Source organism: Lepeophtheirus salmonis, chromosome 3, assembly GCF_016086655.4.
Source record: "Lepeophtheirus salmonis chromosome 3, UVic_Lsal_1.4, whole genome shotgun sequence".
NCBI lineage: Eukaryota > Metazoa > Arthropoda > Copepoda > Siphonostomatoida > Caligidae > Lepeophtheirus > Lepeophtheirus salmonis.
In genome coordinates this window covers 46,289,620-46,315,081 of record NC_052133.2, presented here as the reverse complement: position 1 = coordinate 46,315,081, position 25,462 = coordinate 46,289,620, and the positions used below count along the sequence as shown (strand labels likewise).

Genomic DNA, 25,462 nt, shown 5'->3' with positions numbered 1-25,462 from the left:
CGTATTGTATGAAATGAATTTACTAGTCTAATATTACGGGTTACTAAGGTCATTTGAGGCTCATTGTCTACCCATAAACGTCCATTAAGTTATTATTTATTCTTCGTTAAACCTATTTATATAATATATCCTTGTTAAAGCTTTAATTTAATTTGTTAATGTCATGCAAGTCATATAAGTGCTAATTTGAGAGTTAATTAATTTTGCTTATTTAAGTATATGAATTTTTTATATTGGACACTGGAGTCCAGTGTTAATTATATCGAAACAATGAGCTTTTGTTCCAACATAAAATTCAATTCATCATGAAATACAATTTGTTTCTTATTCTACTAATTATATCCTCAAAATATGTTAATATATAATGTCTAATTTTGAAAATGTAGCTATTTAATGAGTTCATTCAAAGTGCATATTCAATTCTCAAATATTACTTTTTACTACAATGATGGTTTTATTATAAAATTACTTAATGACGCTTTAGACGATCGACTAAAAAAGTCCTTTTTAGGTTGCACTATTATTTTATATTCATAACTATGATATATAATCACCATCGAAACTTTGTTTTGGCCTTGAATCCTTAAAGCACCAACTCGACATAAATAGAACTTATCTCATGTCTATGAATTTAGGCTTACTGGAACTGAAGCTCAACTTAAATTTACGTCAAGTTGGTGCAATTGGGCGTAAGAGTTACGGGGCTAGGATCTAAAGTTGAGTCTATTGTAGTTTCATTAGACATAAGTACTAATCGTGTTCAGGATCCAAGCTCTGATTTAGTTATCATGAATATAAAATGGTACTCAAATAATAACGATAATTTGGAATTTTTGTGAGTATCAAGCCTCGTGTATTAATGTTTAAGTCTATATCTATTAACTTTTAGTAAGAGCCTAGTCTGAAGTCGTAGTTTAATGCCAAGTTGCAAGGTGTAGATTGTAGAAGAGGTGTACATCGTCCCAGGATTTTAACTGGCAATATGGCATTGCTATATATAATTATCCCACCAAGCGTCAGAGTTAAGAAAGATGAAAATATATTTATGTATTTTGAAGACAAGTAGATTTGTATTTACTTAATATAGGCATATTAGTACGATTTCATCGGTGCTAAATGTATGGATCTTAATTAAATTTTGACGTAATTTAATTACGTGAATTCAAGCATTTTCCTTGGTTATGAATCATTTTCTGAAAGAACCTGTCGTGGTGTGGGAAAGCTCAAAGTCCAAGCCAGGTTTGTTTATTTTCTACAAAATCTTATAAATAATGGATGATTAAATTATTAGTATAATTATTCATGATAGTATTATCTTGATATTATGCAAAAGTGTGATAAAAATGTCCAAGGGGATTTCTTGGTTATGATTTTTTTAATACAGATGCCTAATGGGTTAAAGCCACTTCCATAAAAAAAAGAAGTCGAATACCTAGAAAAACTCCATGAATAGGATCTGATTAAGTAATTACTCCTTACTCCCTTTTCTTAGGTCCAAAGTTCTAACTAAGCCACTGTCTAATAATTGATACAGTCCTGTAACTACAAGGACCATTAGGGGGCTGTGTTTGTTCAAAAATATGCTAATGGTTTAATACTTTAGATCCGGCTAAGGGATTCGATTGAGACGTAACGTATTACTTTTAATAGTATAGCGCAACCTCTCCATGAAACAAAAATAGAAAAAAGGCCCAAAATCACTCTGTAGTTTAGCACCTACTTGTTGCAGTATATTCAAAGATTTGGACTTTTGAGATAAGACTTGAGGCACAACTTGGACTTGTAGTCACGTCATTACTTTTATTGTTTCAATCAGCATTCAGAACACTGATTAAGGGAAAAGAAGTGGAAAGATCAACAGTTGACATTAAAATAGAGTGTACATTTTTACGTTCTTGATGTAAAGCAGTGTTAAAAATATTCACCTGCAAAGAAAAACCTAGTCACGGTCCTCCTTCCTTCTAGAATTAGAAGTGCTCGTCCTTAGATATAGATTTGGTAACGGGACTGAAGTAATACCTACATTGATCACGGCGTTACCTCGGTAAAACGTAAATAAACAGTGTATTTTGTTGTCAGCTAACGAACATTCTGCTTCTTTTCTCCTAATCAGTGTTCTAAACGTTGATTGGTTGAATAATAATAATCAGTTCCTTTTAATCTGGGAACAATTCCCAAAAATTATTAAAATATAGTTGGTAAGAATTGGCTAAATATAACATGATTTTGGACCTTTATTCTACCTCCCCTCGAAGAAAATGTTGGGTGATATAATAAAGCATCTAAATTTGCAATGGATTGTAATAATTTAACCTCAATCATGTCGTTTCAATTTATACTACATATATCAAAGATATTGTCTTCAAATCATTAAGAATTCATTGAACATTTTTCTCGAGTTTCCCATCAATAATAATATTCTTTTATGTAGTACCTTCATGCATAGAAGTTGCCAATGGAATTTCATTATTACTTTATAAGAAATGAGTTAGAATATGGCCCAGATATTATCATGTTCAGTATTAGATATTATATTTATATAGGTATGTATGTATTTATAAATTATTATTTATTAGGAAATAAATATTCAATATGACTACGTAAATATTTTGAATTTGTATGCATAGTACCCTAATGTAGAAGCTTCATTATTGAAGGCTTATGTGCATAAAAAACATATTATAAAAATACAATGATTATTTTGTAATTTCTATACGTATGTCAACCAGATTAGTGCGTTGCAAAAATTAATTTAGAACACAAAGCCTTCATCAATGGGTAGTTAAAGAAGGTAAACAAATTATGGTCACGTCATAATCACAAAACCTTATACTTTGTCTAAAAAAGTGGGTGTAATGGCCAGGAGCGTCAGCAAGGGGATTCCGATAACTCTTTACACAAATTGAGAAATTTTTGACGTTACCGCAAAAAAAAACATCGACTTGTAGCGAAAATTAAAACGTGAAAAAACAGCTAAATAACTTCTTTTTCAGTCTTCTTTTCTAAAATTCCCCTCCCCCAAAAAAACAACTCTTTAAAAAGTTTTTTGTGCCTTCTTAAAAAATCACAACCTCCCAAATAAAACCCTGTAGACGCCCCAGGTGCCCCTTATTGTTCCAACACCACTGTCTTATACTGCAAGTCCATGTCCTTGGATATTTTCTTCCAGTGAAAATCACAAAATGACTTTCGAGTCCAAGTTGAGTAACGAGTCTTAGGTTTCGAGTCCAAATCAAATTGTGAGTCTTAACTTGTGTGATCAAGTCGAGTCGTAAATCTTGATGGGAATTCTTCACAGTTTTATTCGTATTCATGCAATCAATTTTTGGAACATAGATAAGGGAAAAAGAAGCAGAAAAATTATTTAAAAATCAGCAAAACGACCCCATTAGCTTGTAGATATACCACAGATGGCGGTACTCATCTTAGCCAACTTAATTTAGGGAAAAATGATTATGTGGTGACCTGTATGCCAATTTGTTTAGAGCTTTGTGTTTGGTCATTTTATCTCCTATTTATAGACTGTCTATTTTCGACTTCTTTTGCCCCTTTGTGTTTTTAAGTTTGATTTATTAAACATGGATTATCTGTTGTTAAGCTGTACGTAAACAACTCCCTTTTACCGTGACGTAATCACGATTTTGTTATTAGGGCTCATTTGAGACTATGGATGACTCGCCCTTTATAGGGCCTGAAATACTACCATTCGAAAATTATTGGGACACAGACCTCCTGGGTCCCCGGTGATTACGACAACCAAACGATGAATAATCCCCTATTTGAGAATTGTCTAATTAGGTATTTCAAAATTTAGGACTTTTTTTTTGGTCTTTTTGAAGGAAAAGTTGCAAGATACAACGTAGATATGATTAAATGACCTCATTTGCATTATTAATACTATAGGTACAGCATACATGCAACTTTGATACATTCTATGACTTGCAGTTCTTATAAAATTACTTCAATATTTATCATAATCAAGCGTTACATATAAGCATAATGAAATGACTAAATAGTGTATTATGAAAATACGCCACCTTACTTCACCTTTCCGAAGTGAAAGATTACTCAAAAGTTGTATAAGCATTGTAATTTCTGTAAATGTTTATTCAAAGATTATTAATCAAAAATCATTCTTTATAGAGCAATGTATTCATGTAAATCACTATTATAGATAATGAACAGATATTGATATTCATAAACTACTGAGATAGGGTGTAAACAAACTGAAATAACATTCAATACCGCCAGATGGCGTAGTAGTAAAAAGTCAATTAAGACAGCAGAGTGCATATAGTCATAAATAGAGTTGTTTAAAATACGATTTGCTGGTATGCTAAAAAGAAAGAAATCAAAAAATGACATGGTAACCCTGACAATTTGAAGAATTTTTATGAGGAGAGCTGCTTAGCTGTCATAACGTTGATTAGATCAGCTTCAAGTAGCCTCAATAAGAAGAAAATAACCACAAATTTCACTTTGTATCTAGAAGTGATATAGTCTGTAATTACTCTGACGTCGATCCTCAATTATCTTCCGAGTCTAACTTACACTTATAACTACCAAAACAGCTCTTCACTGCTACTCTCCGTCATTCATAAGCACACACACACACACACATTTGTAATTACTTTATACTTAAATGTTCTCTCTTCAAAAATGAAAGAAAATATGGAAACAATTTTGGTAAATAAATTACCCTGTTCAGTTGCTACTGCAAAAAATCTCACACACGTTCAAAGTCGTATTTTCTACAAATCAAGGCATAAAAACCAAACAAACATTTCAAGACTTAACTAGCTAAAGTATGGCGAACTTTTGTTTATTGATATCTATATTATAGTGCTAAAACCCTGAGCAAAAATTACTAACTATATTCCAGCGTACTAAACAAAAAACTATTGACTACGAAGAACATTAAATAATAATAGAACTCATAGAAATAAAATCGACCACAAAAGTTTTGTTGTTTGCTCGTTTTGATAGATGACATTTCAATATCTTTTGTACAATAAACAAAGAAATATAAATCCTAAATAGTTTATTAAGAGGATAAATGTATGTCTGTTTTACTTTGTAATACAGTTTTACGTTATCAAAATCCAAGTAGAGTCCAAAGTTTTTGATGTTGAGTATCGAGTCAAGTCTTTACTCATAGGTCCTTGTCCTATAATATTTTAATTGAGTCCTAAGATTTATTTGGAGCAGGTTCGGAACTATTTGCACTTAAATTTCCCGAAAAATATTATGTTCATGTCAATTATACTTTTTTGTCACAATTCAAAAAAAAAGAAATGCCATTTATTTTATTTTAAAAAGGTTATTTATGATATTTTATTTTTATCAAAGGAAACTTTATCTGTTAAATGTTGCTTTTATAAACAGAGTTTAATTTTCCTTTGAATTTCTAAAATTTCAAAATAGCCAAATTTGGCGTTTCGAAAAAAAAAGTCCGTAAAAAAATATTCTGTCAAAATTCTCAGTATAAGTTGATTTGAGTTGGTATTAAGGCTTTTCTACAGTCATTATAGATTAATAATAATAAATCAATTGTAATGATCATAATCAAATTGCAATTCTTAAGCTCCAAAACATTCTTCCTTAATTTTGTGCTATTTATTCTAGATCAAGATTATTTTATCCCTTAACTAATATTTTAAAAGGTACTTTATATATAGTAAAAAAAAATGATCAAAAGTCCAGTAAAGTATCAATTCTTAGATTTAGAGTTCAAGTCAAGTCTCGAAGTCTTTGATTTGAGCTTAATACAGGGGTTTCTAAAAAAAATCAATTGAATATTTGTATATGTATAGATGGAAAGAAGATTGGAGGATGTATGTACTTATATAGGATAGAAGAAACTCCAACCTATTTAAGAATAGGCTCGTACAAAGATACTCAAATTTAATTCTAAGTTTTTACTGAAATATATTTTAAAATAGCGGACAAAAAAAATTATATTCGTTTTTCAACGTTGTACAACAAAATATATCAATGTTACGATTTTTTTTTAACAAAAACTCTCAGAAGTTCGTCGAGTATACACAATGATGTATCTTAGAATAAAATGAAACCGAAAATGAACCTGGTAACCCTGACCATTTGAAGAATATTCGGGAGGAGAGCAGTTTAGCTGTCATGACGTTTTATTAGATCAGCTACATGTAATCGTTAGATGAAGGAAATAAACACAAATCTCATTTACTAAAAAGCAAGAACAAACGCTGAAATTACTCCTATGTCAATCCTCAATTCTACTCTGAGTCTAGCAATGACTCAAACTTATAACTCCTCAATATGGGGGGTCCAACGAAATTTGAACACTTACTAATTTAATAATTAATCAAGGTTGAGTGGATTGAAATTAATGTATATTTTGATTTATTATAAAGCATAAGCAATTAGTTACAAAACAAATAAACCTGAGCTCTCTCGCTTACGTAGAAGTCGAAAAAAACCTGAACGTGATCTATGAATTTCCATTCGCGCACTCCAAACAGGTAGGCGTCTCCAGGACCACCGTCTATGCCATAAGTAAGTCCGAAACGTTGGAGAGGAAGAGGAGCTCTTTCAAAAAGGCCAAACTTGATCTGCAGGAGTTAAAGAAAACAGCCCATGCCAATCCCCTCAATCCCATGAGGGCCCTTGCAAGAAATCTCTGAGTTTAACACCAGACAGATAACTATAAAAGAAGTGGGGGTAAATAGCCTTGTTAGGGTGGAGAGGCCACATTGGACACCAGCAGTGAAAGAAACCTGTTTTCGACCGGGCAAAACTCTTTAAATAAGTCTTTTGAACTATTTTTTGACACACTTTTGTCCTTCCCCTCCCATACAGCCCTGATGTCAACAGCCTCTACAACACCTTTTATGTGCATGTCAAAGGAAAGACCTTCAGTGAACCTCATCCAAACACCAATGCCCTCAAAGCCACAAGCAGCCAGCAATGGTACACCATGACAGATGACTACATTCACAAGGTTTTCAGGCCTTCCACCGCCGTCTAGAAACCATCATTGACGCAAGGGCAGCTACATTAATTATTAAGAGAGCTCAGACACACATCTATTTATAGCTTTAATTTTGTTGAAATTTTATTGTTAATTAATAAGTTATATCTTGTTGAATTTTAAAATTAAAAGTTTTCAGATTTTAATGGACCACTCTGAAACTCTTCAATACATCTTCATTGTACCTTTTTGTCTTTGAGGTGCACACGTATTAGTTATTACTTTATACATAGATGTTCTGTTTGTGTGGCAAACTTGACCCAAGAAATAACAATACTGCGTAGAGTGTGCACATCATATTAAAAAAGAAGAGAAATGGGGATACCTATTTAGGCCTGTAAAAGTTGAAAGTTGTGTTCTATCATGAATATTATTTTTATAAGTCCGACACCGTATCATATACATTTGTAGAATGATGCAGTTTTGTGTTTTGCTACAAATAAATTAAAGTTTATCCTCACATATTTGTCACCTCGTTTATAGGACAAACGAAAAATCAATAAAATCGGAATGAACCAAATTTTTCAAGTAGTACCTACAAATAAATAAATAAATCAGATGCATTTTTCACAAAGATGCAGTCAGGACAATCCGAGTAAATTATAAGGACGAAAAGATTTCTATCTCTCAATAGACAAAATTAGGTCAAAAATTGATAACAAAAAAAGGAATAAAAATGACCACTTGTGTAAAAATAAATCAAGCGATTGAAATTCTTGTTTGCAAACTTTTCAAATATTATAGTCTCACATATCATTTAAAAAAAATTGCGAGTTGTATATAAACGACTTAAAATGTCCTAATATGCTATCCTACATAAATATCTGGATCAAAATGACAATGTTGACAAAGTAATACTTTTATATATGTTGACCATCAATACAAAAACAAGATAAAATGTTTTTCCTCAAAATTGAGTCTGAACTACATTTGTATTCTTCAACAAATTATTGCTTATTTCTATTAACAAATTATTTTCAATATCTATTAACAAATTATTGTCAATTTCAATTAACCAAATAATCTTATTTAGAGCAGTACAAATTGCAAAATAGTAGACCTGATTTTTTTTTGTAAGAGTGCTAGGAGAAAGCGGGAGCAAGGCATTTGGTACACCTGAATTAAGACTGAATTTATACAAACAATAGGCTGTCGATTTTTGAAATTATTTTCGCAAAAATTTAATATGTGAAATTTCATTTTTTTTTCGAAATCCTAACCTTGGTTCCTTCAATCAAAGGATAAAAATATTTAGGATTTTTACGGAAATAATATTTCATTTGTTAGAATAGATATGTGACCGACAACACAAAAAAAAGCTTGAACGATTTTTCTATCTAAACAAACTTTTTTCCATATTGCAGGGGCGTCCACAGGACTTTATTTGGGGGGCTTGGCTTTTGGAATTTATTGGAAAAACATTTAAAAATGAATCTTATTTCGAAAAACAATTGAAAAATCCATAGCTATTTTCAAAAAATTAAATAATTTGGAAAAAAAAATTTAAAAATCCACAACACAAGAACACAAGAAATTTAATTTTTTGGTTAAAAAAATTCAAAAATCTAATGGCTTTTAGTAAAAATAATACAAAAATTCATTGCTATTCTTAAAAAATTTCAAAAATTAAATGTCAAATATTTAATTTTTAGGAAAATTAATTTAAAAATCCACATCAAAAAAATTTCAACAATTAATGTTATAGTAAAAAATAAAATACCTTAATTTTAAAACCAACTATAAGCGATAATTCTTCTTTTAGAAGGAGATATGAACACCTCCACGGCTGATTAAATAATGAATGAAAAAAAGTGCCCATAGATCAACCGTTTTTCCTTTCCTAGCCACATAGTTTTTTCTTTACACATATCCCATCTTTAACTATAAGTCATCATCATTTAATTAAGAAAAAATGTTATTTAAAGCTTTTAAAAACTACTTTTTTAAGGTATAGAATTAATATGATTTGACAATAGTAATTTTTGAAATATAAATTTATCGAGGTTGATAAAAAATTTATTAAAACTCCATTGTTTAGTATGTACTGTATATATATTTATTTATTCAAAAATTATATAATTCCCTATAAAGATTTTTACACATAAACTAGTGAAATTTCTCCTTCAAATATAAAATCAAATCAATATTACCAACGTTAGACCATCATGTAATTGGGCTTTCTAGAATTTTCAATCCAATGTATTGTACCGACTGCTTGGTAAGACAGGCAGATTTTGACAAAACACTAAACCACTCATAATCTATAACATCACTATTTCTAGAATTTTCAATTTAATGTATCGTGCCTCCTGCCGGTCAAGAAAATATTTTGACAAAACACACAACCACTCATCTACTATAACGTCAATATTAATCGCGTGGTGGAAGTCAAACATCAGTCGTACACGCGTTATGGTATAGCCTTATATTTCTATTAACCTCGGATATTACAGCTGCACGTCTTCTTAAAGGAAGTGCGCCCGCAGGGAGGTGAGCTGGAGGGGCTATAGCCTCTCCAAATTCAGGAATTTTGGCTTTTTACTAGATTTTTTTTGGTCAGGATGAAAATTTTATACACTAAAATAGGGATAAAAATTTATTTATGTAAGATTTATTTGCTTAAAAATTATTCGTTACTATAATAAAAGTTATTGAGGCAAATTATGCAGCAGAGCAAAACATGCAATATTTGAAAAATAAATTGAATATTTGAATTTTTTTGTGAATAGCTATCGGTTTTTGGAATTATTTTTGATAAAATTTTATATCTGAAATTTCATTTTTCAAATTTTTTTCAGAAAAAAAAATTCCAAAAACCAAATCCTCCTCCAAAAATATATAAGTCCATGGACGCCATTGTAGAGCCAAATATATATTATTTAATGGAAGAACAACAACCACTAATGGAAAATTTCCCGATTGCTACGACTCCGATTTCATAACCTTGGTTCCTTCAATCTAAGGATAAAAAATATTAAGAATTTTAGAGAAATAATATTTCATTTGTTAGAATAGATATGTGAACGTTAACACACAAAAAGTTTGAACGATTTTTTATCGAAACAAACTTTTTTCTACATTGCAGGGGCGTCCATTGCGGGGCTTGGTTTTTGGAATTTTATAGAAAAAACGTTTAAAAATATTTTTTTTTTTGAATAATTATAGTACTCAAAGTGCGTATGTTCATAAATAAATGAGATAGAGTAACAGTGATAATTGTTGAGAAGTTACAATTCCTCATAGGACTTGGAACAGTGGTACTGGAACGATAGGGGCCAAGGGTACATTGTCCCCCAAATTCTGCGGAATTCTTATATTTATCATAATTTTAAAAAAATCCTCTTTTTTTCTAAAAAAAATTAAAAGTTATAACTTTATGGAACAAATTATTGTATTTCCCTTGTTTTACTGAATTTTTGTTCATTTAAACTAACTTTCTATTGAAAAATTTTCTCTCTAAAATAAAAAAAATAGATACATTTTGCGTTTCTAAAAAAAAACGCTTTAATGTCAAAAGGGTAAAAAAATCCCCTAAAATAAAATCTGCGGACGTCCCTTATGACGTCACTTTTATATAATTTGTCCTCCTCCTTCCCCTTTGAAAATACAATCCCCCACCGTTCCTGCTAGAGTTTAGGTACAATGTACGATTTCTGTTTATTTCCTTTCTCGTCCTCTCCTAGCTGGTGAGAGCTAACATAATAAAACCATGACAGCTAAGCTTCTCTCTTCTCAAAAAGTATTTAACTTGCAGGATTATCACGTGAATTTTCATTCTTTGTTGTTTACATACTAGCAGGCTTCGAGATTGAACGAAAAAATGACCGGCGTTCACGCCTTCCGTTCATTTTTGAACAAATTAACGATGAACGGAAATAATATAAACGGCGTTCATTTTATCATTCAATTTTATTGTTTCTAATTACTATATTTTCCAACGATTACTACAATAATTTTTCTTTATTTTGATTATTTAATATGACTATCAATTTAGGCTACTTCAAGTACAATTTGCAGCACACCCAAGGAGTTAATAATAATATTTTGATGATAGAAATGGATAATAATTTGACGAGGAATATAAATTTAATCCCTACTCAATTTTGAGAAAATCCATTCTAGTTCACTTTTGTCTTGACGGGCCACATATATATAAAAAAATGAATGTGACTTTATATGAGATGGGATTTTAATTTTAAAATTAAAAAATGTGACATATCCATTTTTAATGCAAAGTTCATCAAGGCTTAATAACTCCGATCGATGCAAGGTGCTCACTTTAGTACACTTGTATTGACAAGCTCTGATTTTATTGGATTTTTTTACAACGTCGTGGGAACATTAGTTTTTATCCTTCCCAAAAACTTTATTCTTCCACGTTTTGTTTTTTCATAGTTTAAAAATGAAGGAATGAACGGGAAAAATTGAACGAATGAACGTCGAACAGACACTCTTCATATTTTTTGCAACTCTAATTATTGAAGTAGTCAAACAGACGTTTTAATTTTTGAAATTATATTTTATTAATTGTTTAACAAAATATGTTTCTTTGCCTGATACTTTTACTCGAACTTGACTTGACTCCATTTCATGAAAAACTTGAACTCGAATCGACCCTATATTCAAACGAACTCAAGAGTTAGAAGTAACTCGATTCCAACAATATTTAATATATGTAAAGACATAATTTTCGGTAAAGATGTGAGAGTGTGATAAACAAAATCGACGACAGTTTCTATGTGTGTGTCATACAAGACAATACAAACGATAATAAGTAATGTTTAAATAAACTAAATTTATTACTCAATGTTTTTTTAATCCTATTTACATACGTAGGTAGGTATAGAGTATGGAGTTATTTGCAGATTTTGGCAAGGGTCTTGTTCAAAGTTAAAATAAGGACACATCTGTTTCTATCAATATCTTCTTACATATAATTTACATACAACAAATGATATTATTTCACAGTGTTTTCCGCTGACATGCAAATTTATTTAACGAATTGTCTACTCTTGTTTCGTATATATTTTTTTTAAGCTCAGACTTATTGAACCCAGATAATTTTATTAGTAATCTTCAAAGCTAGGGACTCGAACGTTAAGATGTTAAAAATATGATCTAAAACAAGTGCAAGACTTTTTGTATGTACAAATTACAATCTCAACAGTGGTTTTTTTCCAATGCTGCTATGATTCTTTTTTAATTTTGGAGGAGGGAATATCTAAGTACTAAGTGGTGTGTTCATGAATAACGGAGAGTAATACTGATGATTTGTTGAAGAGTTATGTGTTAGTTTCCAATTCAATTGGGAGTAGAATTGAGAATATAACACATGGGCTGAAAAGTCCCGGGCTTCATATATAGATGCTCTCTTTAAAAAAAAATTCAATTCATTTTCAGTTAGTACAAGTCTCCAAAAGACAGCTGTCAAAATTTTGCGAAAATCTGTGCTCAAGTTTGTGAGTTATTGTGCAAAGTGTGACACTACTTTTGTTATTTTCAAAACAATGGATTAAAACCATTTTATTTTTTAATTTTACACTGATTCTTTGTAAGAAAAAATACCGTTATAGCTAAGCAATGGCTTGAAAAGTGTTATGGAGACTATACACTATTAAGCAAAGTAAAAAAAATAATTTAAAAAAACAAAAAAACGTCTCTTCTTTGTGAACCTCGAAAATTTTTATTCCACGTGTTATAAAAATAAACTATTTTGAAAGTTGTATAAAATATTCAGAGTAGAATTGAGGATCAACCTCCAAGAACTCCCTACAATATGCCCTTTCTAGAAACAGAAGTGGATTTTGTTAATATCTTTCCTCTCATAGCTGCGTGTAGCAGCATATGACAGCTTGCACTTGTGTGTTGAGACTCTAATCGGAATTTTTCCTAACTCATTCTTAGCCAATTCTTGCTAAATATGGGACTATTCTTCAATAGTAGTAATGAGCTGTTACCAACAAATGGGTTGGTTGCACCAACTCCAGTTCTTATTTTAAATCTAAATGCAGTTGGTACCTTAGAGTGAGTGACTAACCGTTCTCAATTTTTGTTAACATGTTATCATTTTAGATCTATGGCGTCCTGGGTCTTTTTTATAAATTCATACAATGCCCCGTTTTTTGAACTAAATTTTCTAAATCTCTTTTAAAAAAATAAAACAAAATTTACAAATATCCATGGTTAATAGAAATACAAAGTTATATCATCATGTAATCGGACTTGCTATAATTTTCAATTTGATGTATCATACCGACTGCTGGACTAGGCATGCAGATTTTGAAAAAAAATGACACAAAATTCTTTTTTTTTTTTGAATTTTTTTCTCAAATATTAAATTTTTGTGAAAAAACTTATTTTAAACAATATTTTTTTTTGAAAAACTTCAAAAGCTACAGCAGTTCAAAAAAATTTGAAAAATCACAGTTTTTAACAAAAAACTAAATTCAGTAGAAAAAAATTCAAAAACCAGCTCCTGTTTAAAATAAATTTAAAAATCCAACAGCTATTTAGAAAATTTTCAAAAGTACAAACTTTTTTTTTTTTCAAATAATAAACTTTTTGGAGAACAATTTCAAAAATCTATAGTTATTTAGAGAAAATTAGATTTTTCGGGAAAAAAAAATTGAAAAAATGGATTTTTTTTCAAATAGTAAATTTTCGAAAAAAATTGAAAAAATGAATTTTTTTCAAATAGTAAATTTTCGAAAAAAGCTACAATTTCTTAATTTGGGTGCGGCTATTGACCCTCCAGTCAACCTCCTGCGGACACCTCTACACTCTTACTTGAGCTGCAACTTGTTATTCAACTAGAACTCTGAATTTGACTCGAGAATAACTCAACCAATCTAGGAATAATGAAGAATATCCCATCTATTTAATGAAGAAATAGTACATCAGTTGTTAAGAGTGATGCATTTAAATAACTACCTATTAATTTCGAGCTAATATAGTTTTCAATTTTGTACAGGAAAGTTCATAGATGTCATTATTTACAATGTGGCAAATAGCATATCTCACATATAATGATAAAATTCACTGTTTTTTTTTTTTTTTTTTTTAAATAAAGGTCATTGGGGAAATCTATACATTACATTATACATTAGTTCCTACACTACAAGTCATAAGACTGTATTTATTCTTTGCATTTCCAGAAACAAATCTATTAAAAAAATTATTATTTTTTTGTTTAAATGTCATTTCAATAGATCTTTGCAGAATTTACTTGAACATAATGTTATAGTTAATAATTCATTATTTATCCTCCTTTCTACTAAATAGTCTTAATAATAAGGGAATTAAGGTAATTCATCTAGCAATATGTAGATTATTAAATTGCAAATGCAGACATTTTTAATCCTGATATTTAAAAATGATAGCATCAGTTCATTTGCCCATAAAATGAAGCACGTACCGAGTGGTACATTAAAATCTGAACAATTTGAAATTTAAACTTCAACAAGATATAATTTATTAATTAACAATATAATTTATTAATTAACAATATAATTTATTAATTGACAATATATGTAATTTCAACAAAATTAATACTATAAATAGATGTGTGTCTGGGATCTCTTAATCATTAATTTAGACGCCTTTGCGGTAATGATTGCTTCCAGGCGGTGGAAGGCCTGGCACCCGCTGCGGATGTAGTACTCTGTCATTGCATTTAACAGCCGAAAGATTACTCAGAGCAGATTAGTATCTTCATCAAGTAAAGAAAGATACAGAAGAGTCTATAAGCTTTTTAAGATCCAGAAAATCCACTGGGTCTTTTTATAATCTGTAAAAACATAAGTATCCAAAGTTGATTCGGGTCTCGGATTTTGGATCATACAATTTTATTTATACTGAACATGGCTACTTCGGATCAGGGTCCAAGACTCGTCCTTTCTCTTAACAAAAGAAGTCTAACTTTTTATCTCTCAAAAACAAACTATAAATGAAAATAGCTGAAATTGTTCAAATGCGGTTGTAAACATGTTCACTAACATAATAAAAAAAATTGATATTCAAATGAGAATTGAATTAGAAAAAAGACAATAACAGTTTCTTTTTTATCAGATTTTTCTGTAGATAGTCGAAATAAAAATAATGGCTACCGGGGAGCATAGTTTGAGAAACACTGCAATAAGTGTACTTACATAATATGTATATACAAGCATTTCTCTGCCTACATAATATTTTTTTTTCATTTCATTCATAAGGAGATGTAAAAAATAAAAACAGTATTGCACGCATAGTTAAAAGTAATAAATAAATTATCAAAATTAGTATTCAAGGAATTTTTAATATATTTATGTATGTATGAGGCCATCACGAAATTTATCACATAGAAAATAACGGTCATTCAAACATTTCATTTACCACTAGCGTGTATGTAGTTTATAAATCTTATTATGGATGAGGTATTTTTTTGAATGAACAAGGAAAAGGGGAAGTGATGTTTTGAGTAAAATAAAAAAAGTTTTGCATGGTAAGTACCTCAATCTATTTATTTCATTACCTGAACAGAACTTGATCACGTTAAATTAATAAAAATAATCTATGTAGACTATTTAAGTACATATATAAATAAAAAAACTCAGCGGAGATGACACCCGAGACTTGCGAATCAACTCCACCCCATGTTTTAAAGACTTGCAACTAGACTTGATCTGATAATCAATTATTCGTGATATTACTGACACTCAAGAGCATAAACTCACGAATTGACTTGGACTCCAAAATTAATTTATACTGAACTTAAGAAAAGTATTAAAACTAAGGATCAGAGGTGGGCACCCGTTCATTTGAGTGATTTAGTCTGCAAAACGTTAATTCACTCATTTTCTTGACATTCTGCTATGACTAATTACATTTATTTTCTAGTTCCCCCGAGCCACTAACACTAATAAATCTATGAAAGATCTTGGAATATTGGCCAATAACTTATTAATTCAGATAGACTGCTTTGGAACAAGTTATTCTTCTCTGGGTCTCGAGGAGGCGGGCCTAACAGGTCGACTTGACAAAGGGTTTAAGAATTTGTCTGTTTGAATTTTTTTTCTTAGTACAGTTACTGAGAGAAACTACAGACTAAAATATAAGGTTTTATTATCAGTTTATCTCGAAATAAAGGCAATGACCAAATACTATGTAGTGATGAAAATCCGGTGTATTCTTTAGCTCACTCATATTTTTTTTGTATGTAATTGGTAATCTGAAGACTGAATGTTCTTTTCCTCTGCTGTTGTTTTTATTATCTATCTCATGAGTAGTGAATTTCATTTTCAACTAGATTCAATTTTATTCAAAAACCGATAGAAAATGGAGAGTGCGATTTCACGGATTTTTTATGGAGTTATAATTGCAAGTGTTTATTGCACTCAGAGTAGAATTGATGATCGGCATCGGAGTAATTATTGTCCTTGTTTATTTTCTTCTCCCCCTCCACCCTTCTCACAGCTGATTGTAGCTGTTCTAATGAAACGTCATGACAGCTAAGCTGCTCTCCTCCAAAATATTCTTCTAATTGTCTTTACTCATTTTTTTTTTGACATGTCCAAATTAAATTATTTATTTGAATATCACTAACTCTAAGTACTCTGAGTTGAAAAAATTGAGGTTAGATATTAGCGTTCTTACAATTTTTATATTCTACTAATCCCTAATCAGCTTATTTTTCCTTACTCCACTAATCAGTAGATGCTATTAGCGGAATCCTCACCTCTGTTAAGGACCCTATACTATAGCAATGTAGTTAAAATGAGCTTAAAATAAATCTGAGGACTCAATTTTTCTAAAAAAAAAATATTTAAGGACTAGGACTTACAATATATTGACTTTTTCCCACCACTGGAACACAGCCTATTTTAATTATGTTAAATTTGTTTATTTGCAAAGTATTTAATAGATTCATCATTACTTCGCCTAGATTTGATCATTCCTGGTAGGTAGAGATTAGCATAGGGGCACAACTTTCACAAGAGAGGCCATGTGTAAATTTTAACGTCCTCACATACAGATTTATAATTCTTATTACCCAAAACAAAAACACTTTTACCTCCTTGTTAAAAAAATTTTGGATCTTTTATTTTAGTTAAGAAATAAATTCCAGACCTTCATTCGATTATTCGCCCCATTAAGAATGCCTCTTTGTAAAACCCAGATGTGATAGATCTTAAATTCTAAAAATAAACAATTATTGTCCTAATCCCCTAATTTGGCGTCCTATAAAATATTCGTTGCAATAGGTCATTCATCCCGTAGAACCATATTAATCCACCATAGATCCCGAACAAAAACTTAGGTGCACGGAGCAAGGCAAGGTTGACAGGCATGTAAGAGCTATGAACAAGTTTCGCTATATCAAAGCAAGGTCATCTATGTAATCATTAAATTTTAATATGTTTTTATCATTGTTCCAATCTTAGGTTGTACAAATTTTTATGTGCTTCATAAATATAGATTAGTTTTTTTAATGTTTTTTTTTTTAAATGTATTTTGAGGACTCAATTTATCATATATATTTGATATTATTTTAAATCGGTTTTTTACTTATTTATGACAAAAGAAAAAAACATTAAAATAGATTTTGTTATTAAGTGATGAAATGACATAAATTGAAACTTGAATCGAGTAAAATCATAGTATTAAAGACGGTATGCTTTTTATAACTTTTTTGAAATTTGGAAACATTTTACCCCTGTAGTCGTCTCATTACTACTCACTACTTAATTTGGAGTATTTTCTCTATTTCTTTTAAGTAGAAAAGTTGAAAGTTACAAAACTAATCTCATCGTGTGAGATATGTTCATCACTATGCATTAACAAAGAATAAATATAATTTCAAAGAAGAACAACCGTTTTTCCATATCTACTCATAAAAGAGTATTTTTTTATGCTTAAAGACGATTTCTCATTTCCCGACCATTTGAATGAAATCCACTTTGCTAAACCTAGATAAAATGTAATTTTGCCTTGTGGCTCGAACATTCCTGTATATCCGTCAACCTAGATTGTTTGAGGTATTGCTGTATTGAAAGCTGGCTGTATGGGGTGTTATATGCATTAAAACCACAGGCCCACGCTTAAATGTAAAATAAAGGACCCTGGGCTATATATATGAAGCAACGTCAAAAAAAATTTAAAAAGAAAAAGAAGAAAATATTAAAACTCGATTAAAAAATATGTTCACAATTATCCTTACCTCAGTAAAATACGGGCAAATTGTACCTATTTGATTATTTCATAGACATTTAGTTTATAGGTATACTAGCGGGAGTACCCGGCATTACTTTGAGTTATTTGGCGTCGACAAACAGAGAAAAAGACAGACCAATTGCTTAAATAATATAGATACTTGATTTTTTCTTATTTAATATGACGTACTGAGCTTTAGCCAGACAAGTTTGTCGCTACATTGTTTTTTCTTTGATAAAGTAGTCACACAGTTGAAATATATTAAGCACAAATTTAAAATGAAGCGTCGATTGACAAAAAAATCATTGCTTTATTAATATACAAGATATATCGTTTTCAAGTTAAGATTTCGTATGTTAGTTATAAATTATACATACTACAAGTAGATTATAAGTACACGTCACAATTTGTAGATTTTTCTTATTCATTATAACACTGGCCATTTTAATTATCAACTATTTTTCATATAAATCGATTTAAAAAGATCATTTATTACTTATTCACGAATTAATAAATATTAGATCTTTGAACTTTATAATGCGTCCATATAATTATCAATTAATAATTTTCATCAGAAAAGTTAAATATGACTCCTTTAATATATCCAAGATCTGATGAAATTCCAATCACTGTATGAAACTTGTTACAACTAAATTAAATTTATAAGTTAAACTTGTTGTGACTTCATTTTTGGGTCTCAACTTGTACAATCTGTCTGTAGTACAACAAATATTAAAATTCCATATTACACGACCTATATATATCCTAAATATGTATTGATTAATTCGAAATTAAGACGGTTAAAAGCGAGCATGAATTTGCAACTTTTTTTTTGAGGTCGTTGACAATTTTTCATTTGAAATGTATCGATGAAAGTTGTCATGTTTTTTTTGCCCATATGAAAAATGAATGTAACAAATATTGTTTATTTATTATTTTTGCACTCCTTTGATTGCGAAATTAGGTCGGGGTATTTTATGTTATATGTATTACTAACTAAATTTAAATGTAGAAACTAATTTTGTCTTTATCTAATTACAGAAAATGGTCCTAATTGAGTTAGTCTATTGTCGGATCACGGGTAGAACCCGTGATCTTCCAAAAGTACATCACTTCATTCCACTTGTTCCTTGGAGCTGTAAGAAAATAAAAGGAAAAAAGAAGGTTATGCCCCCCTCAGCACCAGATGGCTCAAAGGAACAAATAAAACTCGTACTCGACATGTCCAACGAAGGTCCCATTTTCAAAATGTTAGACTCCATACTCAAAGGATCCTCTGGAGAAGGAAATGATGCACTCTCAAAATTACTCAAGTCAGGAATTCCAGGTCTTGAAAATCTTTTTAGTGGAAAGGATTTCAAATTTGAAAAGATGTCTGATGAGGATAAAAAACGGTTTCTGGATGCAGTTACTGGTGCAGAAGGAAAAATTAATTCAAAGGCCGCGGCGGCTCTTATAGCTGCAGCAGCCTCTGGCGGGGATCCAGAGATAGCTAATAAAATCATTGAGAAAATGATGAGTGGTCTTGGGGATGAGATAGATCCTGCAATGATGGCTGCTCTGATGGCTACGACAGCTCTTGTAGCACAGGGTGCTACGAATGAGGAGGTAACAACTTATTTTCTAAACAGTTAAAAATAAAGATACCTTAAGGAAAGAGGTGAGAAAAAAATATCACATTGAATTCTGAGTGATTTAAGTTGTCTATTTAGCAATATTTCTTTATTTCCTAGCGTTAATGTTAGGGATGGAATTTTTGTAGAGAAACATTAGAATATTTTTGACCTCACACTCTACAAAAGTATAATTCTTTGTCCTTTTGGGATTGAGGATGTGTGACTCAATTAATGTAATTTAGATACTGGGGCATTCCATGTCAAGTGTGTTATGAATCTAACACTGATGTCAGAGTTTGATCATTTTTAGAATGTAGCTGAAATATACCATGGAAATAAGATTAGCAAAGTTTCAAGTCTATGGAATGACCGGGACACGTTTAAACAATACATTAACGATTTTTTTGGGTTGATTCATCATTAATAGATCAAAAGATACGACTACTGGAAGATTTATTGGGCACGCCGTTGAGTACGGGCATGTGTTTTATTGACAATAGTGATTTGCTATAATTCATCTTGCTTCAAAATTTTGAATTAAGAATGATCATAGGCAATCGTCAAATTAAAAGCATATCAAAATTACAAATTTTTTATATTTTAATTTTATGCTTATAAATTCATATTCTATCATAGGAATGGATAGATTCTGAATTATTCTGAATGTTATGTGTACAAGTATAAAGTATTTGTTCAAAAACATTTCGTGCACTTCTTTTTTATAATCTAATTGTGAAATATCTTTGTTTAGTATAATGAAAACATCACTGACGGTTGATTTATAAAAAAAAATTGTCTTTCATAATTAGAGATGGGATTTGTGTAAGAGTGATGGGTGAAGGTGGGAGCGCGACATATGGTATTACTGAATTAAGACCATAGTTAATAGCAGCTCCCTGTTATATGATTTTTGGGAGAAAATTAATTCATGTAAAAGTGAGGAGAACCTTCTACATTTAAAATATAAGGAGACCAAGGAAAATATAATTATATTTAAATTAATGCCCGGAGTTATTAAGTGTTGACGAACGTAGGATTTTTCTTTAATAATATAGAAGATAACCCCCCTACAAATCCTTGGTGTTACCCTCCATTTATCATTTACTCACACGTAGCTACTCACAATACAATACAATTTCTACTCAAGAATAAAAAGTAATTAAGATAGGCGAGAATTCTTTTTGTAGAGTTTTTAAATAATGAACAAAAAAGAAGAAAGAGCATCCGCATCACCCGTTTTTTTTTTTTTCTAATCAGTAAACTTAGTTTTTTCTTTACACAAATCCCTTCTTTATTCATAATATATGAAACCTAAGGTAAATAGAAATAAAAGGTTTTACTATAACGCGCTTTTACGACTGATATTTGACTTCCACCACGCTTTTTAATAGTGAGGTTCAAAGAGCATAACTGTTACCAAGAGTAGCTATAATATCACCTTCTTTTACTGCAGCTGTTAAAGTAGCGCTGCTATACTCTATGACGTCCAAATCTGTCTGTCTTGCCCAGTAGTCGGTACGGTACATCAATTTAAAATTTATGACAAGCCCGATCACATGATGGTATAACTTGTATTTCTATTAACCTTGATGAAACCAAAAAAGAAAAGGTCCATAATGTGAGACCTAAAAATATCTGTTCCCGGTCAAAAAATTTGGTGCTGGACTGTCTCCCAACACTACAAACGACCAACTAATTTTGGCACCCCCCCCCTCTCAAATGTCGAAGGAAAGGTTGAGTGACATAATAAAAGTATTGGTGTGCAAAATGTTCATTTAATAATACAATGTCATTTAACTTTAATTTACATATACGTTTTTTTTTTCTTTCATTATTATTTCACCCAACTTTTCTCCTCTTTCCTGCAAGTCTCTTTAATTATAATTAATTATTGATTGATGAACGATAAGTTGGCAACAGTCTTAAAATAGATAAGAGGAAGGTTAGTTACTCGAATCTCCTTGAATATTTGTATTTTTATTGCTATTTTCTTTCCTTTCAAGGATATTCACTCTCATACGTTACATACATTCAAGACTGTCATGTGACATGAAAAATAATAAATGAATGTATCATACATAATAAGATCATTAATTAATTATCTCTCCCCCCTCCACTTTCCTAGACTGAGTCATTGTCTACGTAGCTTTCCCTTATGCTCCGACCGATGTATGAGCTTGTACTTACATAATATACAATCCGTTATTTTACAGATTCTTCATGCTATGCAACGAGAGTTATCCAACACGGGTCTCACCTCCGACGAAATCCTCGCAAAAACAATGGTTCTACAAAGGGCTATGGCAGGAGATAACTCCCCTGCATTTATCAACAAAACTCTCAAAAACGCTCTTTATGTATCAAATATCTCAACCAAGGATTTGGCAAAGGTATGTACATAAGCCGGGTTGTCGGAATAAGGAACATTTGCCCCTTTTTATTATCAATAACGTAATCTTAAAGCAAGGGGGTCCGCAGAATTACATATATATATTTTCTTGAAAAAGTTTCCAAAATCCATAAATATTATTGAAATTTTTTTTTTTGCAAACAGTTTGAAAAATCCAGAGCTGTTCATAAAAAAAATCAAAAATTAAATGTCAAATATTACATCTTTTGGAGAAAAATTTGAAAAATCCAATGCTATTCACAGATAATTAATTTTTTTAGGAAAATAAAATTGAAAAAATTAATAAAATTTTAAATATCAAATTTAAAAAAAAAAAAAATCAAATATCAAATTTTTTTGAAAAAAAAGAAAAAAAATCCAATATTAAATTTTCAAGTAAACAGCAAAAAGTCCTTAATTTGGGGGATTCTCATCGCACCCCTTGCGGACATTCCTGTAAAGTAAACCCTGTGAAGTGTATATTTCGACTATATATGAGGTATAAAACGGCGTTACCTCAATAACACAGAAATATACAGTGTGTTTTATTGTCAGCTGTCGATTTTTCTGCTTCTTTCTCCCTAATCTGTGTTCTGAAAGCTTTTTGAGAAGCCTCGGTGGTAAATAAATCTTATTTTGGATTTTTTACCTAAAGTGATGACCAGGGGGGGGCAAATTTTGTGTCGCACTCTTTTTAATAAGTACATAAATAAATAAATAAAATTTATTATCCTAAGTTGGAGTAATTTGTGCATTAAGCATTTTCTGGCTACAACTTTTTAATTTGTTGTTCAATTACGTCTTCTATTTTTTATTTCATCATATAAAACATTGGAGAAAATAACATCCTTTATTAGAATTTTCTACAGTACAACGCAGATAATTGCGATCCAATATATCAGCCCACGTCTTATTAACAATGAAGATGTATTTTTTTTTGTGTAAAAATATCGAATAGGCAAAAGTGAGATTATCACTATAAAATAAATTATATTTTGGGATTTTTGTATTTTTTTTTTTTTTTTTTTTGACATACATTTATTTTATAATTAAATTTGTCGAAAAAAATTAAATTATTAAATTTTTCGAAAAAATAAAGACAAATAGTTAAAAGTAGGAAAAAGTCCTTGTACTGCAAGTCCAAGTCCTTCAATATTTTTATCGAGCTCTGTTAAAGTTCCTGAATATTTTTATCGAACACAGTTTTCGTTCTTATATTTATTTTCAGCTCATTTCAAGTCCGTAACTATTTAAAAATGTGGTCCAAGGTGTTAAAACTTTTCTTGAGTTCATTCTTGTCGAGTCTTGTGTCTTAGCTACTGAGTTCAAATAAAATATCGAGTCCTTGGTTGTGTGATCAAGTCGAGTGGCAAGTCTTATGTCCCCACCTTTAAGAACTAAGTTATTTTTTCCCTTCAAATAAGTGTTGAGTTATTTTCTAAAAGAATCTTGAAGTAACAAATTGTACAATAGAAACACCAGGACTGATTGAATCCGGACTCAATGGGAGTAATGTAGTTTATAACCGTCTAATAGGATCTAAATTACTAATGGTTAGTGTTGTGTCAGACCTTATTTAGGACTAAAGACTGCAGTCCCGTCTAGTTAGGTTTCGGTACGGTCCAGTTCAATCCTGTATATCAGTCCTAAAACTTATAAAGTTCGGTTCTTGAAGAAGTCAATGAACTTTATTTATTCCTTTTTTAATCAGTTCTAGTACCGACAGTCCGTAGGCCACGTTCTAAGAATGGACAGCAACGAATAAATATGGACGACAGAACACTACTAATGGTACTACACGGCATGCCCCTAAGTAATTAGACGTCGACTAACAAAAAAACCTTGCTGGAATACTGTAGAACTCAGATATAATAAGATTCACTCCCCAAAAATCATCCGAGTTCTTCTCCACTTTCCATGAGCACATTCACACATAGCTACTCCAAGTATTTACATCCAATTTTTTGTAAAAAAATGAAATTAGGTGATCGAAAAAACTTTGAAATGTTGACAATGGCATATGGTAAAACTGTTCTGAATTTATAAAAAATGTTTACAAGTTGTACAAACTCTTCCAAGATGGCTGGGAAGATGGCAATGAAGCACCTTGCTCTGGACGGTCAAACACGTCAACAGCAGATGAAAACCGTCGATTCACTATCAGAGAAGTTGCTGAGGATATTGACATATCAGTTAGCTAGTGCCATTAATTTTTATCAAATATTTTGGGCATGAGACGATTTTTTTAAAAGAATCGTCGATATTTTTCGGCCAAAAATAACACCACAATCATGTCTAGCCCACCATATTCACTGCATTTCCACCCCTAAAATTTAATTTTTTGTGAACAGCTGTGAATTTTGATTTTTTCTAAAAAAAAAATCAAAAACCAATCCCTAAAAAAACAAAAAAACAACGCTCCTGACCTCGTATGTTCATACACGTATTGAGAAAAACTATGCTTTATTAATTAAGTACACAGTTTACCTTAAATTAAATAAATTTATTTATTTAATCTCATATCTTGATTGCAACTTGAACAAACACGACATCTATAATATATTATACTCATGTTTATAATGATGTCTAAAGTATTATTTTTATTGACCCATAAAAAATATGACGCAGGAGAGAAAGCACTTTAAAATTCAGGCAACAACATATGCCTATTGTCTTTTTTTCAGTTTAGTTTTATCTTGCAAAAGTCAATGATGAATGTGTCTTTCTTTTTCTTTTGTCATAAAATTTTAGGCTCATTACATTTCATTATTAAAAGAATAAATCTTTTCATTTACTCATTTTTTACATAATTTTTGTGTTTGTTTAAGTACCGTGAGAAAAAAAATGAAGGAGTAAGCCAATTTATGAAAATTTTGAGGGAAAAATAACTATTAGGGAACAGGGATTCTTTTATGTTGATAAAGTATTGAGACACTCTCACTACCCTAATTCTTACAATGGAAAGGACAATATTTTTATTTGTGCAAGTAGAGAAAATTATTCATTGCTTTAACTACACGAGGCCATGTGACAGGCAATAAATACTCTAAGTAGGCATTAATGACAGTTTCAAATTGAAATAATGGGAATAAACTTTTAATTATTTTTTTTTCTCTCGTTTTCATTGACGTCACAAATTGCATAAAAACCAAAAGTAACTCAATTATAGAGAATGCTAGTACAGCCTCGGGATTTTAAATCCAAAACAAGTTTAGACCTTAATATTTTGGCTACCCTGAGATATACAGGGTGAAGACACAA

At 30.6% G+C, this 25,462-nt stretch overlaps 1 protein-coding gene across 1 annotated transcript in view; it reads left to right on the top strand.

The window, feature by feature from the left end:
• LOC121115218 (uncharacterized) overlaps positions 1-25,462 on the top strand; it is a 33,482-nt gene that overhangs the window by 433 nt on the left and 7,587 nt on the right. The window contains exons 2-3 of the mRNA XM_040709414.2: positions 19,238-19,804; positions 22,026-22,202. Coding sequence (XP_040565348.2) covers positions 19,241-19,804; positions 22,026-22,202 — 741 coding nt within the window. The 5' untranslated portion in view covers positions 19,238-19,240. The remainder of the gene's footprint in view (positions 1-19,237; positions 19,805-22,025; positions 22,203-25,462) is intronic.